General features: G+C 40.5%; 2 protein-coding genes across 2 annotated transcripts; both read left to right on the top strand.

Moving 5' to 3' along the window:
* Positions 1-562: 562 nt before the first annotated feature.
* On the top strand, positions 563-8837 carry adam8a (ADAM metallopeptidase domain 8a). Its single transcript, XM_069717938.1, has 25 exons — positions 563-652; positions 783-892; positions 1000-1073; positions 1194-1272; positions 1951-2027; positions 2322-2553; positions 3046-3123; positions 3210-3278; positions 3667-3836; positions 3939-4020; positions 4110-4252; positions 4364-4541; positions 4641-4730; positions 4899-5094; positions 5187-5268; positions 5365-5545; positions 5648-5734; positions 5809-5893; positions 6270-6381; positions 6494-6692; positions 7070-7117; positions 7218-7274; positions 7394-7444; positions 7550-7630; positions 7967-8837. The coding sequence occupies exons 1-25, from the start codon at positions 607-609 to the stop codon at positions 8009-8011; spliced, it is 2652 nt and encodes an 883-aa protein (XP_069574039.1). The 5' UTR covers positions 563-606; the 3' UTR covers positions 8012-8837.
* Positions 8838-9021: 184 nt separating this feature from the next.
* spef1 (sperm flagellar 1) lies at positions 9022-13788 on the top strand. The gene is made up of 7 exons (XM_069717906.1): positions 9022-9217; positions 9432-9543; positions 10794-10941; positions 11076-11121; positions 12210-12288; positions 12370-12475; positions 13125-13788. Exons 1-7 carry the CDS (start codon positions 9109-9111, stop codon positions 13233-13235), a joined length of 711 nt encoding a protein of 236 aa, XP_069574007.1. The 5' UTR covers positions 9022-9108; the 3' UTR covers positions 13236-13788.
* Positions 13789-15784: the final 1996 nt, after the last annotated feature.

The following is a 15784-nucleotide window of genomic DNA, read 5'->3' as shown; positions in this document are numbered from 1 at the left end:
TGTTCCGTGTTTTACTTTATATTTTGTTGTCCTTCTGGATGCAAAGTTCTTCAAAAAACGGAACTGAGAGTCAGTTTCACGTTTCAATTGTAAAAGAGGACATCAGAGCAAAGCCTACAATTCTACCAATTTACCATTAGATGGTGACATATGTCTCAATGGGTTTTGCTTCCGTCAGCTCAATGAACATTTATTTGATAAACTTTTGGAAATTTTCACATATTTTTTTTTTTTTTTTAAAGACAAAAACTCTGTCGCATTTGAACTAGATAGCCTATACCGCCTCTTATGAACTTGTGAGAATAATTACGACGATGCCAACATTAAGACCAACACAGGCAGAGCTTATTCTTTTTCAATAAACTGTAAAAAATAACTTTCTAGGCGTTTTAGTTTCTTCTCTTTGTCTGTCTCAGCATCCCACATTTCATAGGCTATATATTTGTGTAAGACCGCTGTTGAACCTTTTACAGGGGGTTTTGTGACTCGTGGTTTCTCGGCTTCAATTGGTAATTCTCAGGATATTACACAGCAGAGAGGGCGGAGAGCTGCATTTTCCTTCAGACTGCAAGGCACACAATGACAGAGTCCGTGCGGTAGAGCAACATGTCACAGACTGGATATTTTATATGGATATTTTTCTCCTCATGGGGTGAGTAGCTGTTCTTTCTTTCTTTCTTTCTTTCTTTCTTTCTTTCTTTCTTTCTTTCTTTCTTTCTTTCTTTCTTTCTTTCTTTCTTTCTTTCTTTCTTTGTCTCATAAATCTTTTCTAATACTTGCAGGAATAATTGCGGCCAATGTGAGGACTCTGCCTCATGTTATAAAGTACCAAACAGTTAAACCCCAGAGGCTGAAAGATTCGTCTCTTATTAATAATGCTGCTACACATAAGGTAACACACACACCCTTCTGTACTGTTGTATCACTTTATTTAACATCGTTTAAATCTGTGGACGGCTGCATTAAAGTCTTTTGTCTTCCTGTTTTGTGTGTGAATAGAAGTACCCTGATGTACTCCAGTACTCTGTGAGGATTGCAGGGAAAAACTACACTCTGCACCTGGAAAAGAACAAGTGAGACAACCTGAAACATCCATTTATGTTTTGAACAGTGTTTTTTTGGTGAAGGCTGTGCATGGTCCTCATATTCTGTACTGTCAATATTATTGACATAAAAAACTCTTTTCTTTTCAGAGATCTTGTCGGGAAAAACTTTTCTGTGACACACTTCTCTGATCAGGGCATCCAAGTCTCAACTACTCCAGATCTCGGAGTATGTAGCTTTTCATTCTTTCATTTATATTTGTTAAGTGTGTGAGAAGGATGTATTATACAAAATTTAGATTAGTCTTTTTTGTGAGCATGAACAAGATACATCTTAAAATTCAGTGAAGAAGGCAGGATATTCTGTCCCACCTGCCGTCCCAGTTTCAGCGGTTTTGTGTCATTTCATTTCTAGTAAAGGAAATAATTGATGTGATCATTTTGTTGCCAGTCTAAAAGTCCTGGTTTTGAACTGTTCAATAGAAGATTTTTGTAAAACACACATCTTCCATGAGAAGTGGATCTTTAAACTTGACCCACTTATCATTACAGTAGTCAGTAGCCAAACTAATTTAATCGGTATTTGGCTATTAATTTGCTACAGATCACAGTCATCTCCATCATGTACCTATCAAGTCACATTAAGGACATTTCATACAGCACATGCCAGTATTTCCTGCTTATTTCAAAATATCAGAAGACATTTACGAAATGTAAGTTCCTCAACTACAGCAGTTCTTGAGTTAAGGAACTTAACATAAAGATTGTCATTTCCTCTGGCCACAACACATATTGTACAATATATATATGTAAGATATACTCTGTATTTCTCAAATTAGGACTCATTTTGACTGGCTATATTTTGAAGATTAATGAAAACCAAATCTCTCTCTGGATGTCTGTTCAGGTTCACTGCTACTACCATGGGCACATTGTGGGAGTAGAAGACTCCTCTGCCAGCATTGGACTGTGCTCAGGAATAAAGTGAGTAATGCAGCTGGTGAATTTCTCGTTCATATTTTAGCTGTAATTACAAAATGGAAGTGTCAAATTTAATTAAACACATGATGATATGGGACTGTAAGTCTCCAACCGCGAGACTTACAGTCCCATATCATGACCAGCGTGTCCAATCCAAAGAGGGGATGTGTCCCTCAGCATCCATGTCCTCCATCACAATGTCACACATGTCAGGGTCATTAAGGTGGAAGGGACACCAAGAGAGTCATGTGATCAGTTTACTGCTGTCCCCTCTAAAACTCTTGTGTTGCCCTGCAGGGGTTTCTTACGTCTCCAGGATCAGATGTACCTTATTGAACCTCTGGCCGGTCCCGAGGCGGGACAGCCGGACGCTGGACAGAGCTCTGAAGCACACAGCGACGAGGGTCTTCATGCTGTTTACAACTACAAACACCTGAGAAGGAAGAGGAGCTCCTGTTCCCATGGAAACACAACCACTTTCTATGATCATGGAGCTCGTCCGTCTGGACTGTTCCAGCTCAGCAGTCTGGTAAAGAAACACAGCATGGACATGGCTTCGAAGACTACAGCTGATATATTTGGAACAAGACTGCTAATATTTTACCATGCATTCATGCAACTGACACATTTATGCCAAAAAAAAACCAAGCTCTAAATTATCACAATGCACAGTTCTATATCAATAATTCAGTTTTTGCATGTTTCCCTTACAACATGAAACCAGCTAAAAAAAAAAAAAGAGGCAACATTATTTTAGAAATGACAAAATTTTATTATATCATATTTTAATGTATAAAGTCATATGCTTCCATGAAAATATCTCAGTAGGATGATTGTAATGTGCATTTTGTTGCTACAGTACAGCATGTTCTCGCTCTAAAAGCATCTAAACAGTCAAACAGTAAAACTCTACTTGAAAACAGTCTCAATTATTGGGGATAGTAAACTCCCTCAAACTAAACCAATAAATATAAACACGTGTTTAATATTGTTAATATCTTCCACCTTTTGTGTTACTCAGAAAAGCAGAGCCCAGACCAAAGACCGTACTGTGATACCGAGGACGGTGGAGCTGGTTGTTGTGGTCGACCACACTGAGGTTTGATCTCCTGTCTTTCACTGAGTCTGTTACTGCAGGTGAGATTTGTTGGTTGTATTCCTAATTTAAATACTAATCTCTTTTAGTACAAGAAGTTTGGCAGTAAGAAGACAATAGAGGCCAGAGCACTGGAAATAGCAAACCATGTGGACAAGGTACGTCTGTTTCTCTGTGAATTAAATGATTCAAACCGATGAGTGTTTTGCTCAGTATAGAAAAAGAAACATTTGTAGCACTTCATCAATCTTTACTTTCACTCTGGATCACATTCAGGAAATCTGTCCTGATACTTTGTTCTGACTGGAATCTGACCAATAAAAGGAAGGAGAAGTTCTGTCGCTGTGAAAATCTAACTTTAACTGTGAATCTTCACACCAAAGCTGAAAATGTTCACACATAATCCACAATCCACTTTGCATACCCTGAGACATGAATGCATCAGACCCAACAGTGATTTCCTGTCATTGAAATATAGGTTCTGTGGTTTGTGCCATTACATGATTTACACATTCAGAAAAACTGAGTTTAACTGCTCTGTTTCAGTTGTATCGCCCCGTGGGTGTTCGCGTGATGCTGGTCGGTCTGGATATCTGGTCGTACAAAGATCAGATAGAAGTCAGCACCAACCCTGAGCTCACTCTTGTTCGCTTCCTCGACTGGCGTCAGCGGAGCCTGCTGCCGAAGACCAAGCACGACAATGCACAGTTCATAACGTAAGATGCTGCTGTTTTAACTCTCCACTTAAATGATGATATCAGGATGATGTCTGAACTGTTAGAGCGGATGTCTCAACATTTTACCTCATCTTTATTCAGAGGTGTGGACTTTGATGGCTCCACTGTCGGCTTAGCAAACACCAATGCAATGTGCACTTCTAACTCTGGAGCTGTCAATGAGGTAATTATACTTCAATATTTACTTATTTTCATGCAAAAATGTGGAAATTAATAGGTAATTAAAGGGAATTATGTTTACTATGCACACAGGACCATAACACTAACTCGATAGGAGTGGCCTCTACTATTGCACATGAGATGGGTCACAACCTGGGTTTGTCCCACGATACTGAAAACTGCGTCTGTGGCTCCTTCACATCCAAAAAAGGCTGCATCATGGCTGAGAGTGTCGGGTAAGCTTAGTTTCTGACGTGCACGTAAACCCCCAAATATACAAATCTTAAACCCAAAGTAAAGCTAGTGTTTTCTTTCTCTCGTCTTATTCTTGTTACTTCTCCCTGTAGAATTGTGTATCCAGAGCTGTTCAGCAGCTGCAGTCAGCAGCAGCTCAACAGGTTCTTGGAGGAGATCAACCCCGCCTGTCTGGTGGACACTCCCACCACTGATCGCATCTATGGGGGACAAGTGTGTGGAAATGCTTTTCTAGAGCCCGGAGAAGAGTGCGACTGTGGCACTGTAGAGGTTTGTACATGCGACACCCAAAGAGTTTGCATGCACATAAGCAAATCACACACAGGACACTGAATTTTCATATTCTGCATCCCTCTGTCTGCCACATAGGAATGCAAGAATCCCTGCTGCAATGCCACCACCTGTCAACTGAAGGCAGGAGCTCAGTGTGCAGAGGGAGAGTGCTGCCAGAACTGCCAAGTAAGTACTACTCGCTGTGTCCTCTCTAGACGAGTGAAGTCACACTGATACTAATTAAGTTACAGTATAACTAGAAACGGTGTGACCGCGCCGTCTGGCTGGTTATGTGTGAGTTTATGTATTTCAGTAGTCGGTACATCACCATCTGTGTTTCTCTCTGATCTGCAGCTGAAACCGACAGGCAGCGTCTGCCGACCAAAGGCAGGGGCCTGCGACCTGGCAGAGTACTGCTCTGGCTTCTCCGCCTCCTGTCCGACTGACGCCTACACCCAAAATGGCTTGTCTTGCAACCGCGGGAAAGGATACTGCTACAATGGACAATGTCCTTCACGCCAGGAACACTGCAAAAGACTCTGGGGACCAGGTAAAACACCAGTGACTGACAGTTTGATTTAGATATGCTCTGACTCTGATACATCATGCCTCATAAAGCCGTCTTGTTATGATTGTGTTCAGATGCTGGCGTAGCTGCAGATGCTTGTTTCTACCAGTATGGAAACTGCAGAAAGACACTGTTTAGCCAGAGATGCTCCAGCCGGTATGTAATCAAAAGCCAAAACAGCACTGCAACGGTGCATATTAAAAAGGTGGAACTGTTAGTTTTTGAAATAGATTTTGTGGGTATCGGTTACAGAGATCAATCCTGTGGGACGCTCTTCTGCTCTGGAGGATGGGAGTTCCCAGTGACATCCAGGAAGTCCTTTTACAAACTAGGAAATGGTGACATGTGCAATGAGGCTACAATGAACCCTGAAGATAACTACCCCGCAGATCTGGGCATGGTACCTACTGGCACCAAGTGTGGCAGCAACATGGTAAGAAAACAGCTGGTGACAGTCGGTGTGATCAAAACCTCCATGTATTGCAAACCTGTGAACAGGATCAGTGTCCTCACGGTGTCTTTATCTGTCCTTCAGGTTTGTTACAATCAACGGTGTCAAGACATCAAGAACGTAAAAGTGTACGGAACAAATGACTGTTCTGCTAAATGCAACAACCGTGGGGTGAGTACTTTGTTGAAATCTCAACACTTTGGAGTGCCGTGATAACATAACTGACTGAGTGTGATCTCTGACAGGTTTGCAACCATGAGAGGAAGTGTCACTGCGATCCTGGCTGGGCTCCACCTTTCTGTGCCGTGCAGCAGTCAGAGCTGCCTGAAGGTATTGTACTTGTAATGTCCTCCCATGCACATGTGCACACTGACAGTCAGAGTCTGTGTAGCTGCCCCTGTACATGCTTGACCTTTTAGCAACCATAATTTACACATGACTCTTATGCTCTGTATTTCACCATAGTTTAATACTTGGATTAGGTATCTCATGGACCCTGAAACAATTGTGCTCTGTTCCGATGAGCGTAAGCACACACTGATTTAGTGGAATTTCCCTGGTTGTCTGTACAAATGCCGTAATGATGTTACAGTGAATTTTGTTTCCTAAGCAGTTGACGTATGTTGTTGCATGCTCATCTTTCTGCAATAAAAGTGTAATCTGTTCTGTTTTGTGTGTGTGTGTGTGTGTGTGTGTGTGTGTGTAGAGTCGAACCTGGTTGTGTTTATTGTGTCACTGGCGGTCGGCTTACTTCTGCTGATGGTCCTGGTTATCGGGACGTTAATGTGCTGCATCAAAAAAAGGCGACCTGCAAAGAGGTACAGAAAGATGTTGCTCTTTTCAGATCACTTTGTACATTAAGACACTTAACCAAACACCATAATCTTGTCCATCTTTAATTTGAGCTCCTGTGTGTATATTTCTTTGTAGATGCCTATCAGCTACCTCAGGACAATCCAACCCGTTGTTTCGGTCAAGCAGTTCACGAGGTAGCCCTCGTCTCCGGCCCACACACATCAGCCAGCCTACGTTTTTGGAGTCGTCGGCCACTCGAGTTTGTAAACCCCTGTTCTCTACTGCCGTCAGACCAGAGGCTGGAGCAGCGAGGCCCAGCAGAGCAGCTCCAGAGGTGAGCTTCCATTTCGATAAAACAGCTTCGGCACCAGAGAGCACTGAGTGTCGCACACTGACACTGTATGCGTTAGCTTTTTTTTTTTTTTTTTTTTATCTTGTATCGATACCTTTGACGTGAAATTTCCATTTGTAGGAATGCAACTTTGCATCTCAAGCCATGTCAACGTGGTAATTAATTTTTAGTGACTGGAACATATTTGAAGCTACAGAAACAGCAAATATGTGCCTGCTGAAGTGTCCCTGAGCCACACGCTGACAACCACAGTGTGATTCTGCATCATAAACAGGCCGTTATTGTATTTAAGCTGCAAAAACCACTAAGAATTCAGATGCTTTTGCTTCCACTTATCTGAGTTTTTTTTCTCTTTACAGCCACCCAAGAAATTGCCATCTGTGCCTCAGCCATCAACGATACAACAGGTAAGCAGATATGCTCTGACCTTAGTTTATATGTAACATTATTGATATGTAGAATTGCAGACTACTGTGTTTCATTTAGTAAATTCATGTTTTTCTTTAGGCTATAAGGCCATTCATGCACCCATCAACTCTGTTGAAGAATCCAATCTGTACTGAGGTAAAATTGCACAATCAATTTGGCGACATCCCTTATTTTATTTTTTTTACTGTTGGCTTTGAAAAATGATGCATAAATTGTTGTTATAATGTTTTTTTGGTCTCTTTTTTTTTTGTCAGAGAAAGCCGCTACCTCCATCCAGACCTCTGCCACCACTTGCAACAAAACCAGTAAGGAACATTACAAGTGGCGTTATAAAAGCTACACTTTTTTCCACATATTTGACTGTCCTTGCCTTTGCTGCCTGTTTATGATATGGACATTCTCCATCTTAGATCATGAAGCCAAAGCCTCCAATGCCTCCAATGAAGCCGAAGCCCTCTGCAGTCCTGTCCTCACTGCCACACACTCAGCTGGTAAGTGTTCAGACAGCGGCAAGAGACAACCAGACTTTCCTAAAACCTCCGAATCCCAGCGGTCGGCCTTCAGACATTGTTAATGTTATTCACAGCATTCACGTTTCAAAAGGCTGGAACGTGAATGTCTGTGGTTTTTGGAGTCGTCCCAACATAGCAGTGTAATGAACAAGCAGTGGCTCACTGTTAGTGAGTCAGTAAACTCATAAACCTCTCCTGGCCACCACTGAATAGCTAAGACACTGACACAAGTGAAATAAAGACACAAGAGAGCAGTTGTGTTAAGAGACGCTTATCTGAAGTATGTGTGCTAACAGTATTTGTTTGTTTTTGCAGCTCGCAGGGAGATCTGCGCTGATGCCCCCCAACAGGCCCAGATGACAGAGGGAATAATTCATCTTGGAGTAAACACTGAGATCCTCTGACAGTGGACGCTGTCTTTGTCCCAACTAGAAGGACAGAGAAGGAGACGCTCGTCCGTTTTAAAGTGGAAACGAGATCCACGAGAGACCAGCAAAGTCTCGTGACAGCTTTTCTGTCCCTCGTGGACTCCCGGAGGATTACCACTGTCTGTGTCTTGCTTATATAGGCCTTCTGTATGTTGATGAAAACCTGAAGCCATGATCGACAGACTCTACTTCTGTGCTTTCTGAATGACAAATGGCGATGCTGCCATGATGATTTTTTTAAGGGATATATCTCTCTGCCTTGATCCTGGGATATGTGAACACTTTATGAGACAACTGCACTATCAATGCTGTAACTGTTTTACTAACAGTTACTCTTCCCTCACATGGTTTTGGTACTGCCTTTCTTGGAAATAATGTTGTTAAGGGATTTTAAAACGTGTCATCAAAATGGGCACTTTACAGATTTTTTTTTTTTTTTAAATCAACAATATTTTACATACCTTTTCTTTTCTTTTTGTACTAACTGATGTATGCTTGACTTTGTGGGACTGAATTATTCCAGCAGCTGCTTTATTTGTGTGCTGACTTGATACATGTTGATTGTAATTATTCAAGGGATTTTTTTTTTTTTTTTTTTTTTTTTTTTATTGATTATTCTATGCAGCAGACATGATCACACAGTCCTTCATGCCAATGATTCTTACAATTGCCTTGATTTGTCCTGCAAACTCTGAGCACAGAATGTTCTTATTTATTGAGATTTTCCTTTGTTCCTGTAAAAAAAAAAAAAAAAAAAAAAAAAAAAAAAAAAAAAAAGGTGCTTGCAATAAACGTGAATGACGACCATAAATGTTTCGGTCACTTTTTTTTTTTTTTTTTTTTCCCACCTTTATTGACCGGAAGTCTTTATCTGCGTTGCCATATTCGAGCAGCGGTAACCTAGCAACTCCTCAAACAAGCTGTTTTCGTCGGGAAGCTAACGAAACTAGCTCCCTCAAACAGTTTGGGTCTTCACAAACTGTTTGAGAAACAGATGCCGCTTTAAGAAAAAAAAAAAAAAAAAAAAAAATGGACCGAGAACTGGACGAAGAGGAACTGCAGGATTTGTTCGCATGGATAGACAAAATACCTCTGTCCCGGCCCAAAAGACATATATCAAGAGACTTCAGCGACGGAGGTAGTGAAGTCAGCCCTCGTTTATGCTGGAAGTCCGCAGGGAGGATGTTAAACCAAACAAGCAGCAGGAGTAACACGATCTTTACACCAAAGTGTCACGTATATCTAGTTAAAGCAATCCTGTTTGGCTGTTTGCGTAGTTTACCAACTCAAATGTCCTGTTTGTGGTTTGACTGACTTGTGAACTGACTGTCTCTCTGATGAACCCTCTGCAGTGATGGCTGCTGAGGTTGTAAAATATTTCTTCCCAAAGCTTGTTGACCTGCACAACTATAATCCTGCAAACTCCACACAGCAGAAGCTCATTAACTGGGACCTCCTCAACAGGCAAGACACCAGTTTATTTTTTATGTATTTGCAGTGGCAGAAGAAATATTAAAATCCTTTAATTAGGTAGAAGTAGGGTACTAATAGAGTAATGTAAAAAAAAATACTCCACTATTAGTCAAAGTCCTGAGTGGGAAAAAAAAAACTACTTTTTCAAAGTACACAAATAGCCTTTTTAGATGCAGAATGTATTTCAAGTGTTAAAGTAAAAGTTTGGTGGAGCTAGTTTGAACTACTTTATTTTCTGTTTTATATAAAGTGACAGGAGATAAATCTGAGGGGCGGTAAGATGTTTACTGGGAGATGAAATGAGAAAAAAAACCAAAAAACTTTCTGAAACAAATGTGTTTTACATTTTTGTGAGGGAGACATTAGATTAGACATTAGATCATTTGAACTATTAGTCAAGTGAAACCATGTGAGAAATTTACAGAAAGAAATTGGTGGAACTGTCAGCAACTCAGACATCTGAAATGTGACCCCGACTGCACAATGATATTTTCTAAGACTTCAGAAGACAAAAGGTTGGAAACTACTGGTTTAATCTTTCACAATGTGATGTATTTTAAAAGCTTGTGACACCTCTTCATCGGAAAACTAACTAAAGCTGACAAATAACTGTAGTGTAGTAAAAAAAAAAGTGCAATATTTCCCTCTAAAATGTATATAGTATAAAGTTGCATCAAATGGAAATACTAAAGTAAAGTACCTCAATAAAGTACAGTACTCGAGTAAAGGCACTTCTTTCTATCGCTGTTTATTTGTTTAATCGGATTTCATATTGATCTAATGAAAGAGGCCTTATTAATGTAGGCTACTGAACACGAAGTGAATGTAGGTCATGAGATGATAACTACCGAAAAATGTTACCTCACAGCTGGAAAATGTCAGATTTCAACATGACTTCACAAAATGTTACAATCCCAATCTATATCTCTTCATAGAAATGACAGATTTCGCTTCAGTTTTTGTTTTTCAGGACAATTTTTCTATAAACACAGAGGCAAAGCATTTGCTGCGCCTCTGCATATGGTCGTGAGAACAAATCCAACATCCACCCACTCATCCTCTCCCCAGCCACTAACATGGCACATAGCCAGCTTCAGATTTATGGGACTTCACTGTAAATATATTGGCCCCTGTGGTGTCTCTCCTCAATTAAATCACATGTTGCTCCTATTGTAACTCGTTTTGTTGATCAGACTCGTGTCTTTCTTTTTTTCTTTTTTCTTTTTTTTTTTTATGGACAGAAAAGTGTTTTCCAAGCTGGATTTTCATGTGCCTGAGGAGACAGTGAAGAAGATTGCTCTGAGCACCGTAGGAGTGATAGTGCCCGTACTGAGCGCCCTCAGGGAGAAGATGGAAAAGAAACTGGAGCACACCGCTGACGATATACTGGTGACACACTTTGTTTGTTTGAATGCTAATTACAAAATATGAATCAGTATTTTGTGTTGTATTTTGTGATTGTCTTCCATGTGAATCACAAAATATGACTACATTTGATCTTTTGTTTTTTCTTTCTAACTTAGGAGTTGGAATATTATGACATTAGGAACCAGGAGAGATCTCGTGCAGGTATTCTATTATTGCATTTATACAAAACTGACATATCTCTTATTTCACCAACATACTCATGAAGCAAATTAGTAATTGATAGACACTATATCTGGTGTCATATTTGACCCGACATCGTGTCACACCACAGGATAGTGATAAAGATTTAGCTGGAAGTGACTAAACTATGACTAAGTCAGCGAAATCAAGTGGATTACGGACACTACAGCTGCTGAATGAGAACGAATGTGATGACTGTGTGCCTTATACCTTTTTGTGCAGCATGTTAGTGTCTTGTGGGGAGAGTATTAGCTGACACAGTCTGTAACCCTGACTGGACTGATAGTGTCAGAAATTTGCCTGTTTTTAGCACAGCGAAGGAAGTGGGTATAATTTTAGATTCATTCTAGTAATGTATCTGCTGCTCAGCTGACAAATACCAAATCAGCATATTCAACACACACTGAGGTGGTTTTTGCGTTTGAGAGAACCATATAGTGACTGCTGTCGGTGCTGATTTTGCCACTGAAATGATGCTTTCACGAGATGTTCTCTGCCTCCTGCCCTCTCTCTTGACTGTCCATGCATGTGGCCTGTCAACAGCCCCAGAGATAGCAGTGACCACACAGAGACACAAACCCTCCGTTTGAAGGCGACAGACTGGACTGATTAGAAAATGCCACGACCTTAAGGGAGTGAATTGCTGATATGTGTCTCTTATGTTTCCCACACCTCATCTGTCCCTGAAACTATCCTGTTCAGCTGACCTCGGGCCAGGGCCTCCTCCCTCTGTTCTTTCCTCTTCAAGCTACACCCCATCCACAATCGGACACAAAACTCACATCCTCATATCAGTTCCCAACATCACCAGATGGCCTTTATCGCTGGCCTGAGCTCAGCCCTGCCGACTTAAAGCCTGATTTTTCTCTTTCTCTATCTTCCCTCCTTGTTTCTCCCTCTTCTCCTAGCTTCTAGACTCCAGTCTAATCTTTTTACGTTACATTTATCAGATGAACCGCTACAGGTCTCCAACAACAGCAGAGTTTTTAGTCATCATGTGTTCACATTGTTATTGTTGAAATGTTGTACTTTTGTGTGGTTTTCGTCAGCGATCCATCAGACTGAAACAAGACTTCTGGCTCAGCTGGCAGAGATTAATAAAGAGGAAAAGAACAGACAGAAAAACAGGTTTGACCAAAACACTGCTTTTAATTTAAATAAAACAAATCAGTATAAGTGTTTATAATGTGTCTTTTTTTTCCTGTACAGTAAACCGCAGCATGAAGCCAAGTTTGTCTCAGACACGGACCCGACTTTCCACCTAGTCCTTCAGGAAAAAGACCAAGCTGTCATGGCTTTGCAGGAGACTGTGGAGGTACACACTGACACATACACACACTCGCATGAATATGGGAAACATTCTGCTGACTGGTCCAACATCTGTAAACAGAACCGGCTTCCATTCTCATGTTCTGCAGGGGAAGAACCTTGTCATAAAGAAAACACCACCTGAAATGCTGTTGCAGATGTGTGTGTGTGTGTGTGTGTGTGTGTGTGTGTGTGTGTGTGTGTGTGTGTGTGTGTGTGTGTGTGTGTGTGTGTGTGTGTGTGTGTGTGTGTGTGTGTGTGTGTGTGTGTGTGTGTGTGTGTTATATATGCGTCATACCCTGTGTTAGCAGCGGTCAATGAGTCAGTATCTACTCAGCGGATATAACAGTTTTTTTTTTTAACTCTTCCATCTGTGGGCACATCTGTGTTTTAAGAAAGAAGCTGAATTATGACACAAGTGTGCAACTTCCTCTGACCACATTAGGTAGTTTTCTTCTTAATTCACAGTTGTCGAAAGAAACTTCCTCGAGTTTAACCTCACCCTTTTGCATCCTTGTGTGTGTGTGTGTGTGTGTGTGTGTGTGTGTGTGTGTGTGTGTGTGTGTGTGTGTGTGTGTGTGTGTGTGTGTGTGTGTGTGTGTGTGTGTGTGTGTGTGTGTGTGTGTGTGTGTGTGTGTGTGTGTGTGTGTGCGCAGATCCTGAAGATGAAAGTGGACAGGTTAGAGCATCTGGTCCACTTGAAGGACATGCGAATTGAAGCTCTGCGACAGCATCTTGAGACGTACAAAGCAAGCACCAAGCGCTGATACGAATGTGTATACCAATAATATGTAACACATATACACAGAATTTGTTTTAGAAGTTCTGATATAAAACCTTTCAACACAAGCACCAATAAACCATTAGTCAATATGATCATATGAAGATCCCAGATTTTGGTCCTACCAGCTAAAATGACCTGTTGAGTAGAATTCCTCAGCTGTGCAATCTTTCAATGTCTTGTTTTCTGAGTAAAGTGTGTTTTTGTGATGAAGAAATTTGAGTTTAGTCATTCAATTCCCGGTGACATCAGTTGCATCATTCACAACCGAGACATGTAGGTACGAGTATTTCGTGCTTCATAACGTAAAAGTGCACATGTTTCAAAACATGCATATTTGTGAATAATGGAGATTCTGCTGTAAATGTTTTATAATCCTGTTTATGTGAGAAAAAAACTTGTTGACATAGAAATAGTTTTTTTTTTTATGAGGAGTGTTTAGAATGTGTTTTTGATGGTGTTTATGTATTTACAGTCTTCTCTCCACAGCCGATACGACTTCTGACTGTCAAGTGCTCAATAAAGTGACCGACCACTTTGATGTTCCAGTCTCACTGTATAAGAGCACAGGGTTGCAAATGACAGTGGAGATTTCCAGTCAGAGCTGCAAACATAATTAGATGTGGCGTTAGGTTTATTCACTGTGACCGTCACTTCCTTCCATGTCTAAAATTACATCACTTTTTTCAAATGACACTAGAGTTTCTGTTTAACTGTGAAAACTGATTATAGATAGAACAGTTATTCATGATTTCCACTTTTGCGACCACTGCGTTTCAGAAGTAATGTGACGATGAAGCTGAGACATGACCAAATACAGACAAGCATTTCTGACACGGCTTGTGGTCAGTCTGTTGAAATGTAAAGGTTGTTTCAGTGTCGTATCACATCATATAGGACCTGGTGGTGTCTCTATTGTTGTCTTCTTGGTAATACCGGAGGCAGACAACCTGCTGAGGCTTTATCAGGAGCAGCTGATGTTCTCCAGCTGCCTGCTGCTGTCACTGTTCTTGTTCTGCTCCGCTTCATACCACCTGTTTAATCACCGTTATCAAGCCTGAAGGAACACAACACTAGAGTAAAAAAAAATAAAAAAAATACAACTTTTAAATGAGATCAACCATACATTTGGGAATTAAAGAACATTGCAATGCATGTATTTTACAGTATACAGAGTAAAAGTAGGTTAGACTGATAAACTGTTTGCTTGCATCTCATTCTATTTTGGGGTAAATTAAGTCTCGTAAAGCATTTGATCCGAACCCACTCAACAAGTGTGGTGAACCACTGTGCCTCTGCAAACCCACCAAGCATCATAAATGGTTCCTCTTAAAAGAGTTCTCCACCCTGACAACAGACTACATACATAAATCTGTACTCAAGTTTTAGGCACTAAAAGTAAAGTGTTGATGCTTTGAAAAATGAATGCCATCAAAAGTTTTATTTATTTAGGGATAGTTCTGCGATTTAGTTTTGAACTTCCATACAGCTGGAGGAGTTTCTTGACAGACTAAAAACTAGAGTTAGGGCATTGCGGTGGTACACCTCCACCAGCTAATCAAGTTGCAGTTAAGAGCCATGTCTGTCCAAACTCGTATAATACATCTGGTGAAGACTGTGAAAGAAATGTGAATGTGAAGAAATGATATGTTTTCACGTGCTAGGCCACTGAATAAATGATTGACAGCCGACAATGCCAAAGATGTTGCTGCAACAAAACTGCAAATTCTAAAAAAGATTAGTGTCGCCAATTCAGTATCTGACCACATGTAAAATATGGCCATGATCTCCTTCTCTGAGTTATTGTGTTGAATAATGGACAGAAAAGTGTTTCTGCAGACCGTTTTGATGTCACAGTGAAATTGACATTTGACCTTTTACATGTTTAATGTCATGACCTCATCCTTTTATCCTATTAGACATTTGTGGGAAATGTTGTCATAATTAGTTTGATTAATTCTTGAGTAATGGCCACCGGCATATTGACCTTTACCCTTTGGGCAGTTCATCCTTGAGTTTAGTGAACGTTTGTGTAAAATTTGAAAACATTCTCTGAAGGCGTTCCTGAAATAACAGACAGAGTTACAGACAAATGGACGGACAACCCAAAAACATGATGCCTCTAGCTGTTGCTATCGCCGTCTCCAAAATCCAAGTAACAGAGTATTGAGCTCTTGTAGTCAAACTCCATAAAATGAATAATTACTACTATTCTCACAATGCAACTCAGGAGTATATGTCTTCATACTTCCTCAGCCTGTGAAATCCCCTCATCTTTAAACCTCAATCCCCCAGTTCATAATACTGCTTTTTTTAACTTTTTTTTTTTTTAATCTCAAATCATTTTAAGTGTCAGGCCCAAATGCCTGCTCTTCACCAAATGTTGTGCTCCAGATGTTTGAAACCAAGGGACTTAATTATTGGGGCTGTTTTATCTGTGCTGGGACATTCATTCAGTCTCAGGATTGTCCAGGATTTTCAGGATCAACAAAAAGTTGTGTTGAAGATAGAAAAAAAAATAGTTGGTCCTTAACA

The sequence above is a fragment of the Brachyistius frenatus genome, unplaced genomic scaffold, assembly GCF_029030835.1.
Source record: "Brachyistius frenatus isolate BFR_SWC_R1_liver_20210118 unplaced genomic scaffold, ASM2903083v1 Contig_183, whole genome shotgun sequence".
Taxonomy (NCBI): Eukaryota; Metazoa; Chordata; class Actinopteri; family Embiotocidae; genus Brachyistius; species Brachyistius frenatus.
The sequence above is the reverse complement of the archived record's forward strand: the minus strand, read 5'-3'. Positions and strand labels throughout refer to the sequence as shown.

Excerpts from the sequence above, each read along its gene's own strand:
- adam8a (XM_069717938.1), top strand. The coding sequence starts at position 607 with ATGTCACAGACTGGATATTTTATATGGATATTTTTCTCCTCATGGG. Across the intron at positions 3,279-3,666 it reads TAGCAAACCATGTGGACAAG|TTGTATCGCCCCGTGGGTGT; the intron begins GTACGTCTGTTT and ends GCTCTGTTTCAG. Across the intron at positions 5,735-5,808 it reads CTAAATGCAACAACCGTGGG|GTTTGCAACCATGAGAGGAA; the intron begins GTGAGTACTTTG and ends GATCTCTGACAG.
- spef1 (XM_069717906.1), top strand. The coding sequence starts at position 9,109 with ATGGACCGAGAACTGGACGAAGAGGAACTGCAGGATTTGTTCGCATGG. Across the intron at positions 10,942-11,075 it reads ACACCGCTGACGATATACTG|GAGTTGGAATATTATGACAT; the intron begins GTGACACACTTT and ends TTTCTAACTTAG. Across the intron at positions 12,289-12,369 it reads AAGAACAGACAGAAAAACAG|TAAACCGCAGCATGAAGCCA; the intron begins GTTTGACCAAAA and ends TTTCCTGTACAG.